Here is a 26794-nt window from a genome sequence, read left to right on the forward strand (position 1 = left end):
AGAAAAGGTTAAAACTCTCTTATCTACGAACCTGGGGTTGTTTGGTGAAAGTCAATGTGCCAATCCCAAAGAAGCGCAAGCTAGGACCAAAAACTGTGGATTGTGTTTTTCTGGGATATGCTTTTCATAGCATTGGACATAGATTCTTGGTTGTAAAATCTGAGGTATCTGACATGCATGTCGGTACAATCATGGAGTCGAATGATGCGACTTTCTTAGAAGATATCTTTCTCATGAAGGATATAGCTACCTCATCTAATCAGGAGATGCCTAATTCATCAAACCATGAATTAGTCACAATTACTGAACCTATCATTTCGATGGAACACTTTGAAAATATTGTGGAGGAGAACAATGAAGTTCCTACCAGGATCAAGAGACAGAGGACTGCAAAGTCCTTTGGTGATGATTTTATTATGTATCTCATAGATGACACTCCCAGTTCTATTTCAGAGGCCTATGCGTCTGAAGATGCTGACTACTGGAAGGAAGCAATCCGTAGTGAGATGGATTCCATCTTGGCAAATGAAACTTGGGACATCACTGATCGTCCTTATGGGTGCAAACCTATAGGATGCAAATGGGTATTCAAGAAGAAGCTTAGGCCTGATGGTACTATCGAAAAGTACAAGGCACGACTCGTGGCTAAGGGTTATACCCAAAAGGAAGGTGAAGACTTCTTTGATACGTACTCACCCGTGGCTCGACTGACCACTATTCGAGTACTACTTTCACTAGACGCCTCACATGGTCTTCTCGTTCATCAAATGGATGTTAAGACTGCTTTTCTAAATGGAGAGTTGGATGAGGAAATTTACATGGAACAACCAGATGGGTTTGTAGTAGATGGTCAGGAAGGGAAAGTATGCAAGTTGCTGAAGTCTTTATATGGACTTAAGCAAGCACCCAAGCAGTGGCATGAGAAGTTTGAAAGAACTCTAACAACTGCAGGCTTTGTAGTAAACGAAGCTGATAAATGTGTGTACTATCGCCATGGTGGGGGCAAGGGAGTTATCCTTTGCTTGTATGTTGATGACATACTGATTTTTGGAACAAATCTGAATGTTATTAAAGAGGTCAAGGATTTCCTATCTCACTGTTTTGAGATGAAGGATTTAGGAGTGGTTGATGTCATTCTTAACATCAAGTTGTTGAGAGATGAAGATGGTGGGATTACGTTGCTTCAATCTCATTATGTGGAAAACATCTTGAGTCGCTTTGGATATAGTGACTGCAAGTCCTCTCCCACACCATATGATGCGAGTGTGCTGCTTCAAAATAATCGAAGAATTGCTAGAGACCAATTGAAATATTCTCAAATTATTGGCTTGCTTATGTACTTAGCGAGTGCTACAAGACCTGACATCTCTTTTGTTGTTGGCAAACTGAGTCAGTTTGTCTCAAAACCAGGAGATGTGCATTGGAAAGCTCTAGAGAGAGTTTTGCGTTATTTGAAAGGCACTTCAAATTATGAAATCACTATACTGGACACCCAAAGGTGCTTGAAGGGTATAGTGATTCAAACTGGATCTCTGATGGAAGCAGAATATGTATTCACTCATGGATGTGGCGCTGTTTCTTGGAAGTCTTGCAAGCAAACGATCTTAACTAGGTCAACAATGGAAGCAGAACTCACAACACTAGATACAGCTACGGCCGAAGCAGATTGGCTTCGCCGACTCTTGAGTGACTTGCCGGTTGTCGAGAAACCTGTACCGGGTATCCTTATGAACTGCGACAATCAAACTGTGATCACGAAAGTGAGCAGCTCAAAGGATAACATGAAGTCATCCAGACACATTCAGAGAAGGTTAAAATCTGTCAGGAAAATGAGAAACTCCGGAGTTATGGCATTGGATTATATCCAAACATCTAAAAATCTGGCAGATCCTTTTACTAAGGGTCTATCACGTAATGTGATAGATAATGCATCGAGGGAGATGGGTATGAGACCCATAATTTGAGTTGTTCACAGTGGTAACCTATACTTTGTGATTGGAGATCCCGTGAATTAGATGTAGAAGACAAGTTGTTGGTCAACTGAGAGGAAAGTATCCTTATCATTAATAATACCACTCCATGAAGATGCAATACTTTCCTAAACTGCATGGCAGGTTGATATACATCTTAATATGTTCTAAGTGGCTTACTGAAGCAGAGATGTTGTCGTGCAGAACATATTTTGAATAACATACCTATATGAGTCAGATTGTTAAACGTCGCAATCTATGAGAGTATGGTGCTCTCTAGTATACTCACGAAAGGTCTCGGAGTATAACGCATAAGCTCCATCCGCGGGGAAGTCCCACGGTAGCCTAGTATCGGTCAAGGATCTGTGTGAAGCTAGATTCGCAAAAAACTTGCAGTTCAAGGCCTAGTCCATTGTTCAAGTTGCTTACTAGTGTAGCATAGAGTTCTAGGTGGAAGTTCAATTTAACAGTCTCCATTGCAGTATCGGTATATAAAACAGTGTTTTGGAACCAAAGGCAAATTTTGTGTGCCTCTGGGATCTGGTGGAGGATTGTTGGAATTTTTGTCTACTTATGGGCCACCCAATATATAATTTCAGAAAATTCCTAATAAATCCTAGAGGCCCACGCAACCCATTTGTGCAAGGCAAGAGGTGGAAATGTTTAGTCCCACATTGCTAGTTTAGTGGGAGTTGGGTGTGACAGCCCGATGCCGACGTTTCAGAAGATTCCCCTTTTCTTTCCGTTTTCGTCGTGTGATTTATTTTATTTGTCGCATCATCATCGCATCATGCGCATCATCTGCATTGCATCGGCATCTCCGTTGCCACCAATTTTAAAAAAACTTGCATTCGTTAGTAGTTGCCGGTTCTCGTCGTTGTCCGTTCCGAGCCCGACCGCACTCGCACGCGCCCGCGGCACCGTCGAAACCCTGTTTTAAAAGTGTGCGTAAAACTTTCTCTGATCGGTTTGAGATTTGACGTGCGGTCCTATTTTAATATAGCCAGGCCGCCTGTCAAATTTCGTCGCGATCGGAGTCCGTCTGGTACCCGAACGGTCGACCGTAGCGGCACCGTATTCGGTCTACCGTCGGACGTTTGTCGGTGTTTTAAAAATTCGTGCCGCGCCGCCCGTTCTCCCTCTCGTCTCCGGATATTCCCTCTACACGGCCGCGTACCCATACCCGCGTTCGGAATCGTCCGAATCCGACCCCGCGGTTGGATCCGGATCGAAATTTCGCTAAACCTAGCCCCCCCTTTCCTATTTAAACACACCTCCCCTTCCATTTTAGGCATCCCCTAATCCTGCCTCGAAAACCGTGCAATTCCGAAACCCTAGCGCAGCCAAACCCCTCCTCTCTCCTCCCTGGCGCCGCCGGCCCGTGGAGCCCATCGCGGGCCCGTCCCGGGCCCGAGCCGCCGCCGCCCCGTGCAACCTCCCGAGCTCCTGTCCGGAGCTTCTCTCCAGCCCGAGCCGGAGCGGCTCCCTCGCCGGCAGCCGGAGCACCGCCGCCGCGCCCCTGCCGCCTCCGGTGACCCGAGCCTGCAGCTCCTCGTCGACGGTCGTCGTCTCCCGCAGCCGAGCCATGGCCTCCCTAGCGCCCCTCGATCCTGCCGGTGCCAACCGCCGAACCTCCCCGACCGAGTTCCTCGCCGCCGGGAACGGCGCCCCTCGGCCAGATCCGGGCAGCTCGAGGCCGGATCCGCCGCCAGTTGCCGCGGCCTGGCCGCCCTCTCGCCGGTGCTTCCTCGCCTCACCTGCCGGCTAGTCCGCGCCGCCATGGCCTCTCGACGGGAGGTCGAGGCCGTGCGCCAGCAGCGCTCCCCGCTGGACCGCTCGCCTGGCCGCGTGGGCCTCCTGCCCGAGCAGGCCGAGCTGGCCAAGCCTCCACCGCGGCCCAGTCCGCCTCCGCAGTGGCCCAGCACCGAGCTGGCCCAGCTCCCCAGCTGCCTCCTCCCGTCCAGATCCGGCCCAAGAGGCCCACCCCGAGGTGAGGTCTAATCCTCGCCCTGTTTTTTTTTCTGTTGCGCCTCAGGTTCGGCCCGTTAGAGCTTAATAGCTTTTCTTTCGATTAGTTGCATTTCAGGATATAAACGTATATTGTTTCACCCGTAACTTTTAATCCGTAAGTCGGATCACGATGATTTTTATATGCTTTTCGTGTAGATTTGCGTGTAGAACCCGTTTATAGAACTTGCACTTTTAATTGACGTAGTTTTACGCGCCAACCGCCTAGTTTAACGTGTTGTCTAGATAGGATAGTGTCCGTATTTATTTTTCCGCGCGAGTTTGAATTGTTCGTATGCCGTAGAATAAATGCCCATGTTTTAGGAATCATTTTTGCAGGTATTTTCGAGTAGCCGTAGGTATTTTGCGCGTAGTGATTTGCGGTAGTTTATTTTCCCGTGTATAGATTATTTCTCTCGCATTTAATGTGTGGCATTATTTTGTGTTGCAAACCCCACATATTTTGTATGTTTCCGGGGTATAAAAATCCCATGGATTTTTCTGTGCAATTAGTTTTAGCTTTTGAGCAAGTTAGTTCGCGCGATATTTTGCTATGTTGCCCTTTTGTTTAATTCGTAGGATTTATTCCGTGCATCGTTTGACGGAGTTGTCAACTAGAGAGTTGATCTTGGATGTTTTGTTTAGCCCCTGGTATTTTTGGTTGCAATAGAAATGCATGGTTAGGTGTGTTTTGATTGTCCTCAAGTTGCTAGAAATAGTGCTGATTTGGAGGAACTGAAATATTTCTAAGTCTGAAATTTGTTATTATTTTGTTGATGTCTTGTCTTGCTTCTACCTTTTGATCTGTAGCTCTTTTGAGGTTGGTCCAATGGAGTAAGTTGTAGCCCTTGTGTTTCTCTAGCATGCTGTAAAGTTTCATACCATTTGGAGTCCTGTAGCTATAGGTTTTGCTGCTGTCAATATTTCTTCAGATCAAAAACTGCACTTTCACGAGGTGAAATTTTCACTAAGTCTGAAATAGTGTGCGAGATGGCGTTTTGTGTCTTCTTGTCCTAGTGCTCCTTGCTGCCATGCTAGTGGTTGTTAGTTGTTTGTAGTAGAGCGTCTTGCCCTCTTTCGTGTCATGCCTTGCTTGAGCATATCGGAGTTGTGTAGCTCGTAGTTGTGGGGCGTAGAATATGCTATGTGGCTGATTTTGGCAGATTGTAGTGATTTCTTGTTTTGCTCGTAGTTTTTGAACCGTAGCTCCGATTTGATCGTGTCCTACATGAAACTTGCTTAGAATCTTGTGTAGTTTCATTTTCTCTTGCTAGTTGTTTGTTTTGAAGTGCTCGTAGCTGTCGTTGCACACATATTGCATTCATGCCATCATATCTTGCGGTGCTTGTAACTTTTGATCTGTAGCTCCGTTGGAGATGTTCTTTATGTGTAAATTGCTTGCCTTGACGCGTAGAATCACGTGAACCTATTTGTTTTGCTGTTTAACAAATAATTAAATGTGTTAATTCAGATCTGGACAGAATTGTAAATTAACATGTGAGGTCGTCTCGGAGATGCTATATGTCATTTCCGACCTCATTTAAAATGTCTAGAAGGTAGTTTAACTTCCGCTTCACCTCTTGCATGTTTGACAACATTAATGTTGCCGTGTAAATAACCGGGAGTGAACTAAATAATTCATATGTGAAGTTTCGTCAATATGCAACTCTTTGCATATTGAACTTCACTTAATGTGTAGTGTTTGATTGCGTGGATTGTCATGCCGTGACTTGCATGTATTCAACTGCTCATGCATCATATGTGTTGTGCATCATGTGGTGAATTCCGTGTGTTGATTTGCTTTTCCGGTTTCCCCCGTCTCGATAGAGTTCCGCAACGTGCCGGATTGTGAGGACCCGTTCGACTACGTCGGTTCGTCTCCTTCACGGAGGCATTCTTCTTCCAAGCGGGATCTCAGGCAAGATGATCATTTCCCCAGATACCATTACTATCATTGCCATGCTAGTTTTATCGCTTCTACCGATTATGTCTCGTTGCCTACCACCTGTTAAATATTAGCCTATCAACAATGCCATGATCACCTTCAACCTGTTTGACCTAGCAAACCACTGATTGGCTATGTTACTGCTTGCTTAACCCTGTTGATAGCGTTGCTAGTTGCAGGTGCAGTTGCTTCCATGTGAAAGCATGGGTTCCTTGTTATATCACCATATTAAATGCTATTTAATTTAATGCACCTATATACATGGTGAAAGGTGGAAGGCTCGGCCTTTCTAGCCTGGTGTTTTGTTCCACCTTTGCCCCCTTAGTTTCGGCTACCGGTGTTATGTTCCATAATTGAGCGCTCCTAACACGATCGGGGTTGTTATGGGGACCCCCTTGATAATTCGTTTTAGATTAAAGCTAGTCTGGCAAGGCCCAACTTTGGTTCTACATTTGCCCAACATAATAATTTTGATAAATTGAAATGCATAGGGAGTTAGCGCTACCCGAGGAGTAATTTTACATAAATAGGGGGGCCAGTGCTGATGGTGTTGGTCCCAAACGGTCTGCCTACGGGGCCACCACGGGGAAACCCGAGGTTTGGCACCCGTAGCTAGTTCCATCCGTCGTGTCCTGAGAACGAGATACGCGGATCCTATCGGGATCGTCGACACGCCGGGCGGCCTTGCTGGATTAGTTTTACCTTTGAAGAAATATCTTGTGCATCGGGATTCCGGTGATGCTTTGGGTAATCTCAGAGTTGAGGTTTTCCACTAGGGAATCCGACGAGATCGCGAGCTTCGTGATTGAGGATTTCTATGCGGCCTGTGGTAATTTGTGATGGACTAGTTGGAGCACCCCTGCAGGGTTAAATCTTTCGGAAAGCCGTGCCCGCGGTTATGTGGCAACGTGGAAACTTTGTTTAACACTGGTTCTAGATAACTTGAAGTTAACTTAATTAAAATATGCCAACTGTGTGCGTAACCGTGACTGTCTCTTTCATGAGTTCCTTCTCCGATCGAGGACACGGTGGGGTTATGTCTGACGTAGGTAGGTGTTCAGGATCATTCATTTGATCATCTGTAGTTCACGTCCGCTATGCGTAGATCTTCCCCCTCTTACTTCTTGTACTCGTAAGTTAGCCACCAAATAAATGCTTAGCCGCTGCTGCAACCTCACCACTTAACCATGCCTCACCCATTAAGCTTTGCTAGTCTTGATACCTTTGGAAATGAGATTGCTGAGTCCCCTGTGGCTCACAGATTACTACAACACCAGTTGCAGGTACATGTAAAGATTACTTGTCGCGAGCGCGTTGATTGTTCATTTGGAGTTGCCTCTTCTTCTTCTTCTTCATCGATCTAGGATGGTTTCCAGGCCGGCAACCTGGGATAGCAAGGATGGACGTCGTTCTTCTTTTCTCGTTTGTTTTCGTCCGTAGTCGGACCCTGCTCTTACTCTTGATGTTTATGTAATGTACTGATGTGACTCTGATGTAGCTTGTGTCGAGTGTAAGCCAACTCTCTATATATCTCGTCTTTTCAGTACATGTACTTGTAACGATATCCATTCTTGCGACACAACGAGATGCGCTTCTATCCCTGACGAGGCCTTCGTGCCAAATTGAGGATAGGGTCGCATCTTGGGCGTGACATTGGGCCTTCTTATAAGGGAGGATGTTTCCGCACATGTATGAGCTTGAGAACAAGAGAGACATACACGCGTGATCCTCCACCTCCTCCGGCCGCCTCGCCTCGTCACGACGCGCCGCGGGAATGAGCCGAGCGGAACTAAATTTTTGCCACGCACGACTGGTATACGAAAGATCACTTGGAGAAACTGAACATATTTTTGTTGTAGTGGATATTGAAAGTGAATGCTGCTATCCGTTCATTTCGTATCCCTCGCTCTCTTCGGCTTCCGTCGCTGGTCTCCCGCCTCCCTCTCCTGCACCTATAAAAGAGAGGTCGCTCCTCTCCCGAGCAGACGCATCAGAACTTCCCTCTCGCCACCGGTTCCTTTCTCTGTGCTACTACTACGTTCTTCCCCATCCCGTCCTGCGGCGTGCATCGTAGGTCGGTACAGTAGGCCTCTGAAACTACGTCTCTTCGAGTCCTGTACGGGAGAAGGGCGATAAGGTTTTTGGGGAGCGCTCAGCGCGACTACTGGCTTCCATCACGGACACCGACGATCTCTTTCCGGACGACGACTACTTCCCAGACGTCGACCACCTCTTCGGTAACATGGCCAACGACAACGCTAACACCAACCCTACTATTGTTGCAACACAGTACATACTCATGTTCTTTTTTGTTGAGTTCCTATCATAATTTTTTGCTATAGTTTCACTTCTAGATATGCTCGGTTTCTGCTCATCACTCCATATGATGCCTTGTGTATATAGTACGGCTCTACATATGTTCTCTTCTAGATCATATGTGCACATGTCTTTCGTCATCTCATCTTTATATTCCATTTCTTGTTTCATCTTTTTTATGATAGTCATGTTTTCCCTAGCTTTTCTTTTAATAAAATTCTATGGTAAATTGCTCATATTTCCAACACTTCCACCATAGATTCTTCATTTAATCTGAAATCATGCCGACTAAAAGATACAACCGTTGTGAACAAGTATTTTTCATCCATCGGGTGCACTGTGCACCCCAAAGATCTAAAAACTTCATTAGAGAATACCAAACCCTTGGAGAAATCTAAGCCAAGGGTGGATCCAACATAGTATCCCTTGAATTGGGTATCCCTATGTACATGAGAGAACACCGAGGATATTGATTGGAGAGGAATAGAGATTTAGTGGATGAGGGTGGAGATCGTCGGAGATACTAACAACCTACACAGAGGGTGGTGGAGCGCCATCGTCTAACAAATCAAATATAAAAATAGGATGTATTGAACCAAATAGTTGTCCATTATGCATGATTATAGGTTTTTACACTTTCCCTCTTGAGCATTGCACATTTAGTATTTAATTTGGTTATTAATATTTTTCTTTCTTCTCTTGTGTCTGCACGTGTTTTGGATCAATCTAGGACCAAGAACGATGAAACGACCAAAGATGGACTCAATACGGAGGACTTACAATACCAAACTCATGCATTTTTTAAGGTGGAAAAGTAATTTTTCTAAAGTGATCCAAATCGTGCTCTAATACTAGGAGTCTATGAGCATCGCTCTCGCGAATCCAACGAGCCAAAGAACGTCAAAATCGGAGTTTGTATGAAGAATTGGTGGCGAAAACACCGTAGATGTTCAAATACAACGTACCATACGATCGCTCATGGTCGTATGGATGATCGTATGATATCCACACAACTCCAAAATTTGCCTCTTCCGATGGGGTTCTTTACTGACTTCGTCGTCAATTGTTCCAGAAGATCCTTGGCTCATAAAGAAGAGATTGGGAGAGGATAAGGCTCATCTCGAGCCCTTGGATACAACTCCAACTCAAGCCACCACCATAACCATGAATTCATCCATCATCAAATACATTGCTGCTCCACCACCATAGAAGGAGGGACAACATCAAGTGAAGAAACAGAAGGCTTCGCCACCATGGGCACCGACCTTCGGGCCGGTACCATCACGTGGACACCGTCACCGGCGCTGCTCCCATCTCCATCACCACTAGCGCAACCACCATCATCAAACCGTACCACTGACTGCACCAACACGAATATGCCTTCTCCCTTCACTGGCTTGATGTTGACTTCTAACTTTTCCCTACCTTGTTGTTTATGCTTGAGTAGTTGCACTAGTTGTTGAGGATATGGCTGAACCTTATATGCTTCTTGATGTGATTCATTATATTTTGTTCATATTCGAGTTAGTAGCCTTCATGAATGTTGAGAGGAGGGATTACTCACATCATTACCTTGTTTTCACGAAGTATATTATTATCATTGTGGGGGTTGGGGATATTGCGGTAATTCAAGGTGATAGTAAAAGCCTTAATTCCTTGTTGTTGCAATTGATAGGGGTTTAATGAAAACCCTTAGAGAGGTTGCATCCACAGGAAACCCCTTAATTATCATAGTGATAACCGGCTTGGGGAAGCTACGGTGGTGGTGTACGTGGCACGAAGTCTACCTAAAGTAGAATGTGTTATGTACCTGGCTCCGCCCAGTTATGCGTTTGACTAGTGAATAGATGATAAGATAGTTCATATTAATGGTAGTGATTCCGGAACCCTCGAGAACGCTTTACTACTCAAGCGCCATCCTTACTAACTTAGTGTCATTTCATGTTTTATCTTCTTGTTAGAAGTTTAGTTAATTATCCTTTTTGTCTAGTTTCCCTAGCAACCTATAGACTATTTCCAAACTCCTGTTTGGGCGCGTACGTTGCTTAGATAGTTGACATATTAGTTGCGGGGTTGTGGTGCCTTCCTATCAGTTTCTTATGAATTCAAATCTTCACTTATCATAAAAGTGTTGCAACAACCATGTGCACTTGCAGGTCATCATCTGCTTCGCCTTATTACCCTTCGATCGTCATCAATTATGGCCGACTCGGTCCACCACTCGGCGATAGAGCGCACCAACGTGCTCCTAGTATGCACGCATGCCTCCCTACCCTCTTCGTCGTTTCGATTTTGCATTGTATAGTTTCAATTGTTGAAGCCCAAGAGCTTCTCCGTCACAACATGGTCACCGACGTAGTTCCATTGACCCCTTGCTCAAACCCTTTGCACCATCGCACTCACGACGCCCCGTAGATCCTCTATGCCCCATCCTTTTGTCGTTTTGCTTGCATCACTCCGCAGTTCCAGCCACACCCGAGTGCATCCCACTCTGGTGTGTCCTTGCCAACGAGTCCATCAGCGTTTGGGGCCACATTTTGGTTATCGGGGTTGCGGTTTGCAAACTGCACCCTTTTTGACGCACTCGTGCATCGAGAGCTTGTTGGAATCCAACTCTAGCGAGTGCTCCACCGCTACTTTGGTCATTGCCCGCAGCTTCCTCTGTTTTCCCTGCTTTTCAAATGCGAGTGCACGGGTGGCATTGCATATAGCTCGGATGATCACGATTAGATGTGACATACCATTTGCACCACGTCGCTACACCCGTGGCTTCAGTCGCTGACTCATGGGACCCAGCCGTCAGGAGCTGGTCAACCACATAACTCACAACACTCCCTACATGTTCGAACGCAAGCTCATACTGCATCATCATCGGGGAAACTTGGGTTTGAGTCCTCACCCACGGTAGTGAGTATGATGCCCATTTTTGCTTTTTCCCGAGCCACTAAAGTGTGGGCCCCATGGGACCCATCTGTCATGCTCTCGCACACGCACTCACACATCTGTGCATGCTGCAGCCACGTCAGGCGTGCCTGTGTCCCATCAGACAACCTCGTGGCTAGTCGGGACTCGGTGTACTAAGTATTGGTATTTTATTTTTATTTTTCGTGGATCTTTCTGTATCACTAATCATCTTTTAAATTATTAAAATTTGACTAAATCTTAATCTCTTTATTTCCAACATGAACATATGCATATTTATATCATTTTAGGGTAGAAAACTCCAAGGAATCTGATGGTGCCATTTGTTTGTTGTTTTGAGCATGTTTATTTCCGTGTCATTCTAGCATACAATAGCATTTTGCAAAATTCATAAATAAATAAACCATGCATCATATGAACTAAATATATATATTGTAAGTTGCTTAGTTTTATGTCTACTTTCAAGATATGTAACTTGCTGACATGTTAAAAACCATTAACCTGATGTTCTTTTGCATCGAAATGAGCATGTTGATGTTTGTGACAGATTTGGGAAAGAAAAAAAAAGAAAAAATTGAAGAAAATAGAGAAGGGACAATGCTACAACCTCTTTTTCCACAGTTGTACCTCAAAGTGGCACCATGGTCTTCACATAGAAAGTCTCTTATTTTGTCACTTTCATATGTTAGTGGAAAATTTTCATTATAGAAGTTGGCTTGTATATTCCAATGACGGGCTTCCTCAAATGCCTGAGGTCTTCATGACCAAGCAAGTTAGATGCACACACACTTAGCTTTAGTTGAGCTTTCATACACTTATAGCTCTAGTGCATATGTTGCATGGCAATCCCTACTCCACACGTTGATATTTATTAAGGGGCATCTCCATGGCCCGTTGATATGCCTATCTGATGCGAGATTTTCTTCTCCACTTTTACCCCTTTGAAATCTACCACCATATTCTATTCCACCTTTATGCTATATCCATGGTTCACGCTCATTTATTGCGTGAGTAATAAAAAACTTAAGCGATTTAAAAGTATGATCTAATTGTCTCACTTAACACCATGGTGCTTGATATTCGTATTTATGTGGTGAAGACACATCCATGCCATACTTATATGATAAAATGAATATGGGTTAATATTCTTTAAGGATCGTATATTTTGAAACTTGATGATTATTTTGCTTATGTTTATGAATAGTACTATGTTGATATTTATCAATTCATCATTTCTCAATGATCATACCTACAACAGATTACATGTTTAGTAGCATGTCACATCAAAAACTCTATTTTTATCATTTACCTACTCAAGGACGAGCAAAAATTAAACTTGTGGATGTTGATATGTTTTCAAGGTATCTATAATTTTTTTATTGTTCCATGCTATAATATTACCATTCTAGGATACTTTTGAGTATTTATTTACTAATTTATATTATTTTGAGCATTTACCTATTAACCCAGTGCCAAGTGCCAGTTGTCGTTTTCCATGTGTTTTTAGCTTTTCAGGTTTACACTACCAAATGAAGTCCAATTGCCACACAACTTTTTGATGATTTTTTCTGGACCAAAAGAAGACATGGAAGCTTCAGGAGGAGTCCATAGGCCACGTGAGGGAGCCAACACACAACAGGGTGCGCCCAAGGGGATGGTCCCGCCCTAATGTGTGGTGAGCCCCCAGGTGCCTCCTGGCGTCCCTCTCCGTCCTATAAATTTTCATTAAACCCCAAAACCGTAAGGAGCCTCCCGAAACAATTTTTCTGTTGTCGTAAGTTTCTATTCCGCTGCGTGTCCATCTGGAGCCCTGTTCCGGTGCCCTACCGGAGGGGGGATCGATCACGGAGGGCCTTTACTTCATCCTTGTTGCTCCCATGGTGATGTGTGAGTAGTTCCCCACCGACCTACGTGTCCTTAGTTAGTACCTAGATGTCTCTCTCTCTCTCTCACTCTCTTTCTTGTTCTTCAATACAATGATCATGGCATCTTTTCTTTGATCTGTTCGATGTAATCACTTTATGCGTTGCATTTATTGGGATCCGGTGAATTGTGGGTTTATGTTGAGATTTTTCATGATATTATATTAAATTCCTTGCTGCTCTTTCTTTACATATGCATGATTATATGACAACTTCTCAATTCTCTCCGATCTATTGAAATAGTTTGGCCAACTAGATTGATATTTCTTTAGTGGGAGGAATGTGTTGCAGTGGGTTCAATCTGGCGGTGCTCTCTATCCGAGTGACATCGTAGGGGACAAGACATATCTTTGTATTGCTTCCACTAAGGGTAAAATGATGGGTTTATTCATATTGATTAATTCTACTTTGTCTATATCATGCCAATGTTCTCCAAGCATTACTTTGTCTTAGTTAATACTCTAGATGCATGTTGGATAGCGGACGATGGGTGGAGTAATAGTAATAGTTGTAGGCAGGAGTCGACCTATTTGCTTACGGACGTGATGCCTATATGTAATGATCATTGCCATGAGAAACTATTGCATAACTATGTGCTTTTCTATCAATTGCCCAACAGTTATTTGTTTACCCACTGTATGCTTTATCTTTGTTAAAGATGCCATTAGGGAAAACTAAGCCCCCAGGGTCTATCCAAATATATATTTACAAGCGCTACTATTTTACTATTGCCATTTATTTGTTTTATATTTATTTTGCAATTTAAAACTATCTACTATCATCTACACACTTTACTTGCTTGCAAATAACGAGTCCAAGGGGATTGACAACCTTGTTGTCCGTGTTGGGTGCAAGTGTTTGTTTCTTTGTGTGCAATCGCTGAAGAGGGGGGTTGTGTATTACTCCTATTGGTTCGATGACCTTTGTTCCCACTTAGGGAAATACTTACATATATTGTGATGCATCACTCATTCCTCTTCACGGAAAACCCAACACAGATCATAAGTATCAGGCCTTCCGTAGCGGTTTTTACTGGCCCACCGTGCTTCAGGACGCCACCGAACTCGTTAAGTCATGTGAAGCATGCCAATTCCACACCAAGGAAATCTACCAGTCGGCGCAAGGTCTCTAGACCATTCCCCTCTCATGTCCCTTGCAGTCTGGGGGCTGGATATCTTGGTTCATTTCCCTCACGCGGGTGATGGCTAGCGCTTCCTTCATGTTGACATCGACAAATTCACCAAGTGGGTGTTAGAGCATATATCTCCATATGTGGTTTTGGTAATTGATGACAATTCCTATGGACTAATTGTTGCCTTAAGTTATATTTATAGGATTTGTCCGTAGGCATTGCTTGAAGTCCATCTGTTGGGTTCAAGGAGTTTATATGATGACCAAGATGGTATTCAAGGTATTATCCAAAGAATGGTCATAGAGACACAAGGTTGATCAAGATCTCAGACAAAGAGTAAATCAAGATGATCAACACACAAAGCGTACAAGATGTACCGAGAGGGATCAAGTGATCCCATGGTATGGTAAGCATTGTCCATTACGTGCTTGTGTACCAACCCATGGTCTTTGTGAGAGTTCTATGTGGGGGTTAGGTGTGCTTCCATGGGCTTGCGTCAAAATGAAGATCTCATACAACCCATCAAGGATGACGTCAAGTGGTGATCGTCATCAAGATTGTGGTGTGCAAGTTCAAGTGGATCAGCACGAATATATCATTGAAAGTGCAGTCATGCCCTTAATCGTGTTTTGGTGTTGCTGACAACACACATATAGATAACTAATCACTAATCCCCTTTTAAGTTGTTGTTAATGATCGTATGTTGATAAGGACAAGCTCATGTGCTAACAAGGACAAGATCAAGATAAGCATTCCTAAGCACTACATGCTTGATTCTTGTGGATGATGTTCACATGGTGGACAAATGAAGATGAATACATAAGCTAGGCTTTCCACATTGTGTATGGGAGAGCTACTTGAAGACTTCATCATGTCTTGCTTTCAACTTGAGCCAAGAAGGAACAACAACATCAAGCTCAAGTGAAAGGGCTAACTCAAAGGTATCAGTTCCTTTGACGTTAGTGGTGCGGAGTGATGATCAGCGAATAAAAGTATACACTCAAGTATGGATCATCAGTACCCTTTTTATTATTCTTGAGTATAGGGATCCCGCACTATTAAGAGGGGATCACAGGTTTTGCGATGAACTTTCTCAAACTACATCTCTACTTTTCTGCTCATACCACATCTCCACTACTCTGCTTTGATCTCAAAACAGAACCAATGCCTCAGACATCTGGCTTCCTCCGGACGTCCGAGGGCCGGACACCCGACTACTTTGGAAATCCGGAATCTTATACCAGAGCCAAAGTCTCGGACATCCGGCTCCCTCCGGACGTCCGAGGGCCGGATGCCCGACCACTTCGGAAAACCGGAACCTTGCACAGAGAAATCCAGAGTCAAATAACTCAGACTTCCGGCCTCCCCCTGTCGTCTGAGGGCCGGACATCCGACCAGTTTCGGAAATCCGGTGCCCTTGAACAGAGCTGAACTCTCGGACATCCGACCTTCTCTTCGGACGTCCGGTCCCTGTTCGTCTATACAGTGATTCCTGATATCTATACAGTGGTTCCTGATATATATACATCCCTTGGACGACTGACCCCTGTCGGACATCTGACCCCTTATGGGCGTCTGGACATCCGAGAACTGCCGGACGTCCGACCACTATCAGACTTATGTGACCCCAACGGTCACTTTCCCCTCTCCACTATAAATACCCCCCTCCCACTTCGTGAGAGGGGGCCCAACACAGCCATATCCTCATAAGAACACATTTCTACCTCACACACATTTGCTCACACCAAATCTTAGATCCCAAGAGCATTTGTGAGCCCCTTTGAGAGTTGTTCCAATCAAAAGATAGATCGTTTCCCTCTCCTCCTCTCAACCCAAGCTATTTGAGATTTGAGCAAGTTTTGAGCATTCCCCGTGATCTTGTTACTCTTGGAGGTTGGAGACTCCTAGGCGGTAGGAGTTCTTCGGAGAGGAATCAATCTGTGTGATTACCCCCGGAAAAGTTTGTGAGGGTTTGGAAGCCACCTCAAAGTCTTACCACTAGTGGTTGAGAAACGCCTTCGTGGTGTTATCTCAAAGGGAGAATAGGGTGAGCCTTCGTGGCGTTGGTGTGCCTTCGTGGTAACATCCACCTCTCTAACGATGACTAGCTTCCCTCCAATGAAGTGAACATCGGGATACATCTTTGTCTCAGTGACCTTGGTTATCCTTAACCCTAACTCCTTACTTGTGGTTTACTTGTGTTACTTGAGCATACATACATTGCATATTGTTTGTGCTCATTATATTGTGTTGACTATTTCTTTGTACAAGATTAATCGTTCAAGCATACCCTCTATATCCACACGTTCACACTTGCAGCTTTTGATATATCGTGTGCTATAGTGTGATCTAGTATCTTGTGTCGTTCACCTACTCGTCGTGTGATATAGCTCAAGTAAGTTTGTGTAACTTACTTGTGCTTGTTAGTAACCATGTTGTGTCCATCTTGGTAGATCGTGTTGTTAGTGCACGTTGCGGTGTCTATTGCATTTAGGATTTGTGCTTGTAAAGTATCCTCTTAGTTTATTTCCGCATTAGGTTTAAGCCAAATCCGAAGAAGTTTTTAAATAGCCTATTCACCCCCCTCTAGGCGTCATCGTGGTCCTTTCAGTGGGCACAAGTGGAGCCTGTTCACACCATCCCAGCTCCTCCGGTCGTCAAGTTCATCAAGGGGTTGGTGTGCCGCTTCGCGGACCCTAACCGCATCATCACTGATAAAGGTACACAGTTCACCAGGGACCACTTCAAGGCCTATTGCAACAGCCTTGCCATGCAGGTCTGCTATGCCTTCGTGGCGCACCCCTGAAGGAACGGCCAGGCCAAGCGCGCCAATGCCAAGGTCCTAAAGGGCCTCAAGACATGAAGCTTCAGTTAGAAGCTCACAGCCTGCGGCAAAAGCTGGCTCGACGAACTCCAGTCCGTGCTATGGTCGATCCGCACGACAGCAACCAAGCCAACCGGCGAAACACCCTTCTTCCTCGTCTATGGGGCGGAAGTGGTCCTACCCACTAGGATCAAGCACGAGTCTCAGCGAGTCTTGGCCTTCGACGAGGTGCATCAGGAACACCTGTGGGAAGTTGATATGTTTATCCTCGAGGAAGCACGCCGCCAGGACGCTCTCCGTGCCGCCCGGTTTCAGCAGGCGCCGCGTCGCTACCACAGCCGCAACATATTGCCCCGCATGCTTGAGCTTGGCGATCTTGTCGTGCGAAGGATCCTCTCTAGGGAAGGACTCCACAATCTCTCGCCAATGTGGGAAGGCCCGTTGAGGGTCACGCATGTTTCCCGGCCTGGCGCGGCCAACTAGAGATGGAGGAGGGTGTTCTGGTACAAAAAACATGGAATATCCAACATCTCCGCAAGTTCTATATGTAACCTCACGAATATGAACACAAGGGGGGTGTACACGCCCCGGAGCCTCTATTCTGCGTCGTGACAAGGCCGCGAGAGCTCCCACCCACGTCCTCGAGATACATGAAAAAACAAGAAAACATGCAAAACACAAGAACTGACACTCGACACTGAATTAATAAGTTAGTCCCAAAAATGATATAAAATTACATATAAAGTATCAAGATTGATAAAATAATATCATAAAATAATTAAAAATTATAGATACATTAAAGACATATCAACCACCAACCACCCCGCTTACCGCGAACTACCGCGTGTTCCAGCCTATGTGCTATGCGATCAACAACCAAAGGACATGCAACACTTGCTTACAGGTTGCCCTTTCTCGTGACAAGTCTAGCATGAGATCCTCTCCTGGGCATGGACCAATGCTCAAATCCCCACGAAGATCTTCAATTCGCACATGATAGGCCATCACATGCGATGGCGCACCATCCTCTCTTCACAAAGGCATTTCTTCTCTCATCATTCTCACTCACGTTGACTTTTGAAGCACCAAAATGGATGCGTCTTCGACAGTGACCACCCCTCTACCACCTGACTCACGAGTACCGTCCAATAGGAAGCGTGCTAATGGGCTAAAGCCGACGCCACATAGCTACATAACATCATCCGTGAGTAGTTGACCTTAGTGTGGGGGAAGCATCCCCTAGATTTATGCTCTCTTTGCTCACTATCATCCATTCTTGTGTTCACGATCTTGTGAGTTGATGCAATCTTTATGTTGTAATCTTATCTATCTCTATTTTCTCTATCTCTATCTATATATACGGTTCCGTTTCACCCTCCTTCTTCCAGCCTCTTTATACCCCCTTCACTTTCCTTTTATATTTTTTTGTCTCTGTTTTTTCTTCCAAACAATAATATTTTTGGTAAGACAATAAATTCTTACCAAATAATCTATATCTCTATATTCTCAATCTATATCTATATCTATATCTTTATAGTTACTATATACTTATATTTATACTTATACTTATTACTTATATTACTAAAAAGATTACAAGGTTCCATGTTTCACTTTTCTTGTCACCACCCCTTTGTTCAACCTTTCGCGTATGATAATCAACCATCTTAATTTACGTGCCCTTTGAACCAATTTCATTTTAGTTTACTTATCAATTTTTATATAAAAAATAAGGTAAATATGAATATGAGTAGGTAATCACAAAACTAACATACTACTCCCTCCGTCCTAAAATAAGTGTCGCTGCTTTAGTACAAAATTTATACTAACTTAATACAAAATTTACATCACTTATTTTAAGACAGAGGGAGTATAATATTTATATCCTATTGCAACTAGTGAAATGATATGCAAGCTCTACATATCTAGGAAAAAAACCCATCCTAATAATTACTTAGAAAATCCATATTTAAGTATCTATTCCGGAGGAGATTCGCATGAGAAATCAACACGTGATTCTAGCATACGAAGCCCTAGAGCCTTTCAAGACACGCAACCACCTATTATCGCACCGTCCGCCCCAAAAACCCAACGGCCGGGATCTCCCCTCACAAGTCAGAGCCGCCCACCCTATTCTGTCCAAGTGACTGCGTGGTGGGACCAGTGGACCGCGGGGCCCATATTTCAGCCACCGGGCGCGCTCCACGCACGCCGCTTACAAGGGGCCCCTTTGCTTCGCGATTCGAGCCTAAAGCTCGCGAGCGGCACAGCGAAGAGAGAGAAAGAGACGGGGACAGAGGAGAGAGAAACCCCAGGTCTCGCCGCCTCGCCTTCATCCGCTTTCGCCTCGCCGCCTCCGCGCCGCCCTCCGTTTCGAGGAGGAGGAGGAGGAGGAGGAGGAGGAGGAGGGGGAGCTCTAGGGCTCGCGCCGCAGCGTCGGCGGCGGCGCCGGGTGCCTGGGCGAAGGCCTCGAGATCTCGCGGCGGCGCCGCCGGCTTTGTGTGGTGGTTGTGGTGGGTGCGGCGCCGTCTGCTCGGTGAGTTGGCTCGATCTCTCGACGCGGCGCTTCCAATTGAGCTGCTTCGCCCCCCGAATTGAGGGTTTTGGAGGTCCGCCTCCTGCTCCTGGCGGCCTTGCAATAAACTAACCTCTCGGTTTGGGGGGTTAGGGTTAGGTTTTGGCTGAATTGTGGTGGATTTTGGTGGCCCAGGCGGCGCATTGCTCTCGCAAGCAGACTGGTCTGCGTGTTCCGCCACACAATGATGGGGAAGACGCAGAAGTTCTCCAAGGGGCACCCGCTCGGTTTTGTGCCGGACTACAGATATGGGGTGGAAACTGTGGGGGTGTCAAAGGGGCTTGGGAATCCTGTGAGAAGTGAAGCCAAGAGAAAATGCCTCAACCTGAATACGGACGAGGGGGCTGATGCTCCTGGATTTAATGTGCCGCGGGTGGTCTTTGAGTTGCCGAGGATGTCGGCCTCAGATAGGAATGAGCTGGAGATGAGGCTCCGCGACGAGCTCGAGCAGGTGAGGGCCCTCCAGAGTAGGCTGTTTTCAAGAGGGGCTACGACGAGCATGAATGGTGGAGCTGCGTCAGCTCCAAGAGGTGATTTCAACGGCAATAAAAAGGATGGGAAGCTCAGGCGGAGCAATTCAGTGCAGTCTGGTAGAGGATTACCGCCGTCAATTGCCCAACCTGTAGTGAGCTCCATTAACTACACAGCATGGTTTAAAAAATGCCAGGAGCTTCTGAAGAACCTTATGAAGCATCGCTCTGCAAGCCCGTTTGTTACCCCAGTTGATCCTGTGAAGTTGTGTATCCCTGATTATTTTGATATAGTCAAGCACCCGATGGATTTGGGCACTATACAGAAAAAGCTGAATGCAGGTGTGTACCCTACACCTTGGGAGTTTGCCGCAGACGTGAGGCTTACTTTTAGCAATGCTATACTTTATAACCCAGTCGGTAATGCAGTTAACATAATGGCCCAGACTATGAGCAGTGTTTTTGAACCTAGATGGAAGCCTATTGAAAAGAAGCTTCCTCGACCAGATGAGGAACCCTCTGCAATTGAGCGTCCAAAAAATGACGCAGTTGAGAAAAATATCATTGAGAACAAAGAGCCTACTGATAGAAGGCCTTCAAATAAAGGCACATATAAGAAAAACACCTTTCAAAAAGAGGAGGTGGTTGCCAAGCCAGTTTTGCATCCGAAGAAGAGGAAAGCCTCTCCTTTGGTTCAGGATCCTCCAGTGGCATCAGTCGTACAGATGGCTCAGGTGGCTGAGGAGGTTCCAGTGGTAGAAACTGCTGTGGGGATGATGACAGATGAACAAAAGGTTGCTCTAAGCGTAAGACTACAATCATATGGTGGATTCATTCCAGAACATGTAGTTGAGTTCATAAAGAGGCATGTTAATGATGATAATGATGCTGATGAAGATGAGTTGACTATTGACATGAACGCTCTCAGCGATGATACCCTGTTTGAATTAGAGAAACTTCTTGATGACTATGATAGAGTAAATCAGTCTGGAAACCCTACAAAAGATGAGCCTCATGAGGTTGAGGTGGGTGCTATTGTATTTGAGATTGATTTTTGTTAGTTAATTTACTGACCATTGTTTCCTTCTGTTCAACAGTTCCAAAGTGAATATGGACTTGCCAACTCATCAATGCATCATGAAGGTCATTTTCTTCTCATTTTTTTTTCCGTGGCACTTACTGTTGTTCTAAGTTAATACTGTATGCATCTTAGCAGGGCATGAGCTTGTAGAGGAAGACATTGATATTGGTGGGAATGATCTTCCACCTTTAACATATCCCCCTGTGGTATTTGAAAGTGAAATGGCAGACAGAAGCAGCAAGCATAGTTCTTCTAGCAGTTCTAGTAGCGAGTCAGGATCATCCTCCAGTGGTATGTATTTTTATCCATTTATCTTCACATACTACTCTCCCTAACTTTGTATCTTGACTTATCTGTTACCAGGCCCTGCGATATCGTCTTTTCTTTTTACCTTTTACGATTGCATTCCATTTCATGTTGCATGCTGCAAATTGATAGCTTTGCCCCTTAAGGCTGTTCAAATTCTTCCCCTGTGCTTACCTATTTGACAGAGTAACGATTGTTAGTGTCAGCAAGTATTGATAAGTTGAAATCGGTAGTATTGAACTGTGTCCTGTTTGTTTCTAGTTTAATACTTTAATTCAACTTTAGAAAGAGATGTTAAACACGCTAAATGGTGTTCATAGCAACTCTCCTTGCCAGCAATTTGATTGAATCCATATGGCAGCAAAAAAGAGCCCTCATGCCTGTGTGTGCTTGCAGTGTTTACAGGTGATTCTGTCGGGCCAATTTCGAGGCGCAGTAATTATTGTTTTTTAAATATTTTTTGCTCATAAATCACATATTGACGTTCACTATTTGTGTTGTGATGATAGCTCACATGTTAACATGGTAGAATTTTGTTCTTATCTTATCTGAGGGGCAGCAATTGATGTTCCCTTTTGCTCATACTGCTGATCATTTCCTATTTAGGATCCTTTTTTAATCCACAAATTGTAAGAATTATTTTTGCCCCTGGACTCACCTAAGCTCCCCCGAAAAGAAGCGCAACAGCAAATATCAAAAGATTCAAACAAAAGATAACAAGTTTAGGTGTAAGTACTGTATGCATTTGTGATTTTTTGTTTGTAAAAAACATAATCTACTTCTGCCCTGAGTCAAAAAGACAAAGATGAACGGCTAACGTAGCAACTTTATGCGCACCAAATTTGGGTTTGTGTATAGGCTATAAAAAAGCAAATATTTGCTCAGAAATAGGATGTGTGTATTTTTTTCAATCTTTTTAATGCTATTTTTAGGCTGGTTGATGTGAGCCTGGCTCACTTTGAAGTTTTTATATCAGGACCATGTTATTCATGATTTGCCTAGGGTTACAATACTGAAATACATAATCCGATTCATTAATGTGCAACATACCCACTGTGTGGTGAAATAATTGTAATATGAGATGGGTGTGTGGACTTTTCTCCTATGGTCCTACCTGCTTAACTGATTGATGTTACTGAGTAACTAATGAACACATGTACATACCCGCACTGTCACACATGAGGATGGGCTCAGGGAAGGTTGTATTGTTTTGTAAGAGGTTTTCAGTAAGAAATTTACATGTATTGTTTGGATAGGGGTTGAAGCAGTATGTTTGAAGCTTCATGGACACATTTATTTTTGTATGCGGCCTTGCACCTTTCGCAGTGTAGTGCACACCTGATCTTCAGCTTAGTTGATTCCCAGCTAATTGTAGCAGCCTGACAGCTAGTAGCACTTAGTACAGAGCACTATGATACCGCAGCATGTGTGAGCTGGTAGTAAAATTACTTGTGCTTCCTTTGTGAAATTCCTTTTCTCCGTTTCGTTTCACATGAATCATGCTTGTGAATATGAGCTATATAATGCCCAAACACATTTCCTTCAGGGGGATAAAAGGGAGAATGAGGGAGCAAAAACCGAGTGTTTGTGTGAAATATTTACTTGGATTTATTTATCCATGTACAAACCTTTGACATAATATTGCACTGTTAACCATGTTAGAACATAGATTTATTACTATAAACATTCCTTGTTTCCTCATGCCAAATCCCATAAACAGTAATTCACATCAATTAATTCACTGGACTTTAGGACCTAGTTTCAACTGATAATTGGTGGTGTCTGAAATAGAATAATATAGAACATATTCTCTAATAGCATGGTCTAGTTTCACTAATAACGCAATACAATTTTCCTGCTATATTTTTGGACAGCCATGTCTATCTTACAACTGTTCTCGGGAACCGTTTGGCTGGCCCACTCTGTAGGTCTGAAATTAAACTAAGACCTGTTTTTTAGGTTCATTGAATTATAACTTTTGAATACCTGTCTCTCTTGGGCTACATTATTATGAATGTCTGTAAATTTCCTTCTTTCACTGTGTTACATGATGAAACCAACATGAAGAAAACTATCCGATGTCCATAAATTTCCTTCTTTCATCATAAAACTCAAATGAGGAAACAAGCCAATATCTCTTGGTGCATGGCATTGCAGTTCAGTCCATGTGGTTTTTCATGCCCAACAAGGTGCTCATTTTATTTCTTCCTATGTCTTCAGGTTCAGATTCAAGTAGCTCTTCTGGAAGTGATTTGGGTGCCAAAGTTCCTCCGGCAAACATTGGCGCTAAGGTGCTTCCACACACTTGCTGTATCTCGAGTAGTTTCTAGAACCATACAAGTCTCAAACAAAATTGACATGCTACTCACCAAAAGATTATTTTGAACATCGGTTTCCTCAATGGTTGCTCTCTGTTTACATGCAGGAGAACATACTACCCGTGTTTAGCTTGGACCAGGAAACCGGTAAGAGGTTGCACATAATACATTGTTTTTAAGCCAAAGCAGCTATTGCAAGCACATCATCAAACTAATTAGACCACTTGATTCAGTAACAAAAGCCAGCCTTCACAAGTTAGCTAGCCCCAGTAACCTATTTCTCATATGACTCAAGGGATTATACCCAGTCGAGGTTTTAAAACTTGAAATAATGTTAGGGTTGGTGTTTGGCTGGCACAAGCCAACCCAAATTATATCAGACAATCCGAGCAATTAATCCTGCCAAAATTGAACTATTATTACTGCTGGCAAATCGAATTACACGTGGGGTCTACTATTGTGCATAGGATAGGACAATTCAGCCAAATCTAACCTGTTTCTCTCAGACGAATTTTTACCTATAACACGTCAAAATATTTGGCGATTTGTTAAATCCAAATTCCATTCAAGTGGAGTCTGGTATCTGGGTTAACCCATCGCTTCAAATCCAAATTACACGATGGGTTAAACTGTTATAGAAAGTTTTGGATTGTCACTTCTTTACAACCCAGACTGCGTTCAAATGAAGCCTGTTATCCGGTTTAACCCATCTCTTCAGAGTCATATAGTCCACTAAATATTAAACTGTTAGAGGAAGTGGCTTATCATCCCTTCCTTACATGTCTTTGATACCTTCCTTCGAACTCTCTGTACTTCTTTTGAACTTGTGCTTTTTATATACTCCCTCTACCTAAATACTTGTAGTTGGGGAGAACTAGTCTTCAGTTGACACCCAAACTTATCAAAGTGCTTGTCGATTGGCTTTGCCGTACTTCTGCAATTTTGGAATAGCTACTTGTGTCTTGTGTATTTACTACTTTCAATTGATAATTTTTGCAGATTCACAGGATACATTACAAGAACAATGTGCTGAACGCGTACCTATTTCTGCTGATGATGAGGGTAAGTTTGTACCCAGAGCATGTTTGGTACGTTTCTTTTACAGTTTATTAAATGAATCAATATTTCAGAGGAGAATGTGTCTGATAAAAAATACCGAGCTGCCCTTTTGAAAAGCCGTTTCGCTGATACAATTCTCAAAGCTCGTGAGAAGGCTCTTGATCAGGTATGTGTTGGAATAGTTTATTGCATTGCTGCCTGGGCTTTGGTGGATGCTATTCCCAGTAAGATTCACATGATCATCATACCAGGTGAAGGATCCTGAGAAAGTTCGGCGCGAGAGGGAGGAGCTTGAAAGGTTACAAAGGGAAGGTGAGATGAAGTTGGTAATATTTGGGCTGGTATGCCAGCTGGAATACTGTGTATTGAGGCACAATCTTCCTTACAGAGAGAGCTCGGTTACAAGCTGAGGCTAAAGCTGCCGAGGAAGCTCGCAAGAGGGCTGAAGCAGCAGCTGTTGCTGAGGCTGCTGCAGAAGCTAAACGGCAAAGAGAACGTGAAAGAGAAGCAGCTCGTAAAGCCTTGCAGCAGGTAAACCTAGGATGCAATTTGGCAAGCAACATCTTGCTTTGTTGATATCCATACTCTGAAGTGCAGATAGTATTGATTGCCCTTTTGGTATCCATACTCTGAAGTGCAAATACCATTGACCCTGCAGATGGAGAAAACCGTAGAAATCAATGAAGGGAACCTCTTCCTGAAAGATTTTGAAATGCTTGGAACCGTCACAGGTGAACAGAATCTCAACTTGGTCGGTGAAATGAGTCCAAGCCATACGCCTGAGCCCCTTGGATTTCAACTTGGGGGCAACCCCCTAGAACAGCTTGGATTGTATATGAAAAATGACGACGAAGAAGATGAGGAAGTCGAGTCCGCAGATGAACCAACAGTTGATGTTGAGGAGGGCGAAATAGACTGACAGCTCATGGTGCATTTTCAATGAGTGGAGCCTGTGGCGTGACTGGACCAGATAACTGTTTTTTTGATGTTTTTGATATGTGATGAAGTGCATATCGACCCTGACGGTTCATTCCTCTACAGCATTTATGAGCTGCACAAGTTTTGGAGCAAATTGAGGTTGATGAAATGTAGTAGCAGGCATTGGAACCAGTCTTGATGCATGCGGGGTCCCATGGAGTCTGCCTATCTTGGGATGGGTTCATTGTTAGCCATGATGAAGTAATGGACGCCCCTGTGCTTCTTTGGATGGATATCTGGAAGATGATACTGAGGGAAAGGGGGTGTTAGGTGGGGTGGGGGTGGGGTGGGGTGGGTTGTCCCTGGCTCTTAGAACAACTAATGTGAGCCGTTTTGGGGGTAGTTTCGCTGACATTTCATGTTGTGAATGTAATCCTGGAAACTGTACAAAGAGGTTGCCTGATAGATGGAAAACCCTTTTTTTCTTCTGCAGTTGCATCTCTCATCATTACTTTATATCTCTTTCCTGAATATTGTTTGGGATATCCTGAGCTTACCTCGGATTAGGATATAGAGGAGGTAAATTATTTTTTGTAGCATGCGATAAGCTATAAGTGGCTGCTGAGAGACTTGCGGTGTCAAATGTTAATTGTGGTTATTATTTACTCCCTCTGTACCATAATATATGACGTTTTAGCAGTTCATTTGAGCAGCTAAAACGTCATATATTATGGGACAGAGGCAGTATTTATTATTGTTTTCTTCACCAAATATGTTGTTATTAAATTGGTGGAGGGGCAAACTTCTTTTTTGGCAAGGTTACTTGTTTTTCTTTTTTGCTGCAAAATTTCTTTTCCCTAGGAAAATGTCAACCCCTTAAACTAAACTTGTCAAATGCCAACCCACTGCTCGCCAGCTATTGACGTCCTAGTATTATCTTGTTTGGACCAGGCGTCAGTGATCTTCCCTGACTTGTTCCATGCTGCGTTTAGGATTAACTGGTGCTGTTGCTACATTGGAAGTAAAATGAAC

General features: G+C 44.0%; 1 protein-coding gene across 2 annotated transcripts; it reads left to right on the forward strand.

Annotated features, from left to right (window-relative positions):
- Positions 1-19322: 19322 nt before the first annotated feature.
- Positions 19323-26405, forward strand: LOC123413298 (transcription factor GTE8-like). Of its 2 annotated transcripts, XM_045106239.1 has the most exons (11): positions 19477-19571; positions 19746-21105; positions 21178-21223; positions 21297-21452; positions 23688-23758; positions 23893-23932; positions 24785-24847; positions 24916-25010; positions 25096-25156; positions 25233-25375; positions 25503-26405. In XM_045106239.1, exons 2-11 carry the CDS (start codon positions 19795-19797, stop codon positions 25761-25763), a joined length of 2247 nt encoding a protein of 748 aa, XP_044962174.1. In that variant the 5' UTR covers positions 19477-19571; positions 19746-19794; the 3' UTR covers positions 25764-26405. The 2 variants fall into 2 exon arrangements, with proteins under 2 accessions (XP_044962175.1, XP_044962174.1); XM_045106240.1 differs by lacking the exons at positions 23688-23758; positions 23893-23932 and having other exon boundaries at positions 19323-21105.
- Positions 26406-26794: the final 389 nt, after the last annotated feature.

The sequence above is a fragment of the Hordeum vulgare genome, chromosome 7H, assembly GCF_904849725.1.
Source record: "Hordeum vulgare subsp. vulgare chromosome 7H, MorexV3_pseudomolecules_assembly, whole genome shotgun sequence".
In the NCBI taxonomy this organism is placed as follows: domain Eukaryota; kingdom Viridiplantae; phylum Streptophyta; class Magnoliopsida; order Poales; family Poaceae; genus Hordeum; species Hordeum vulgare.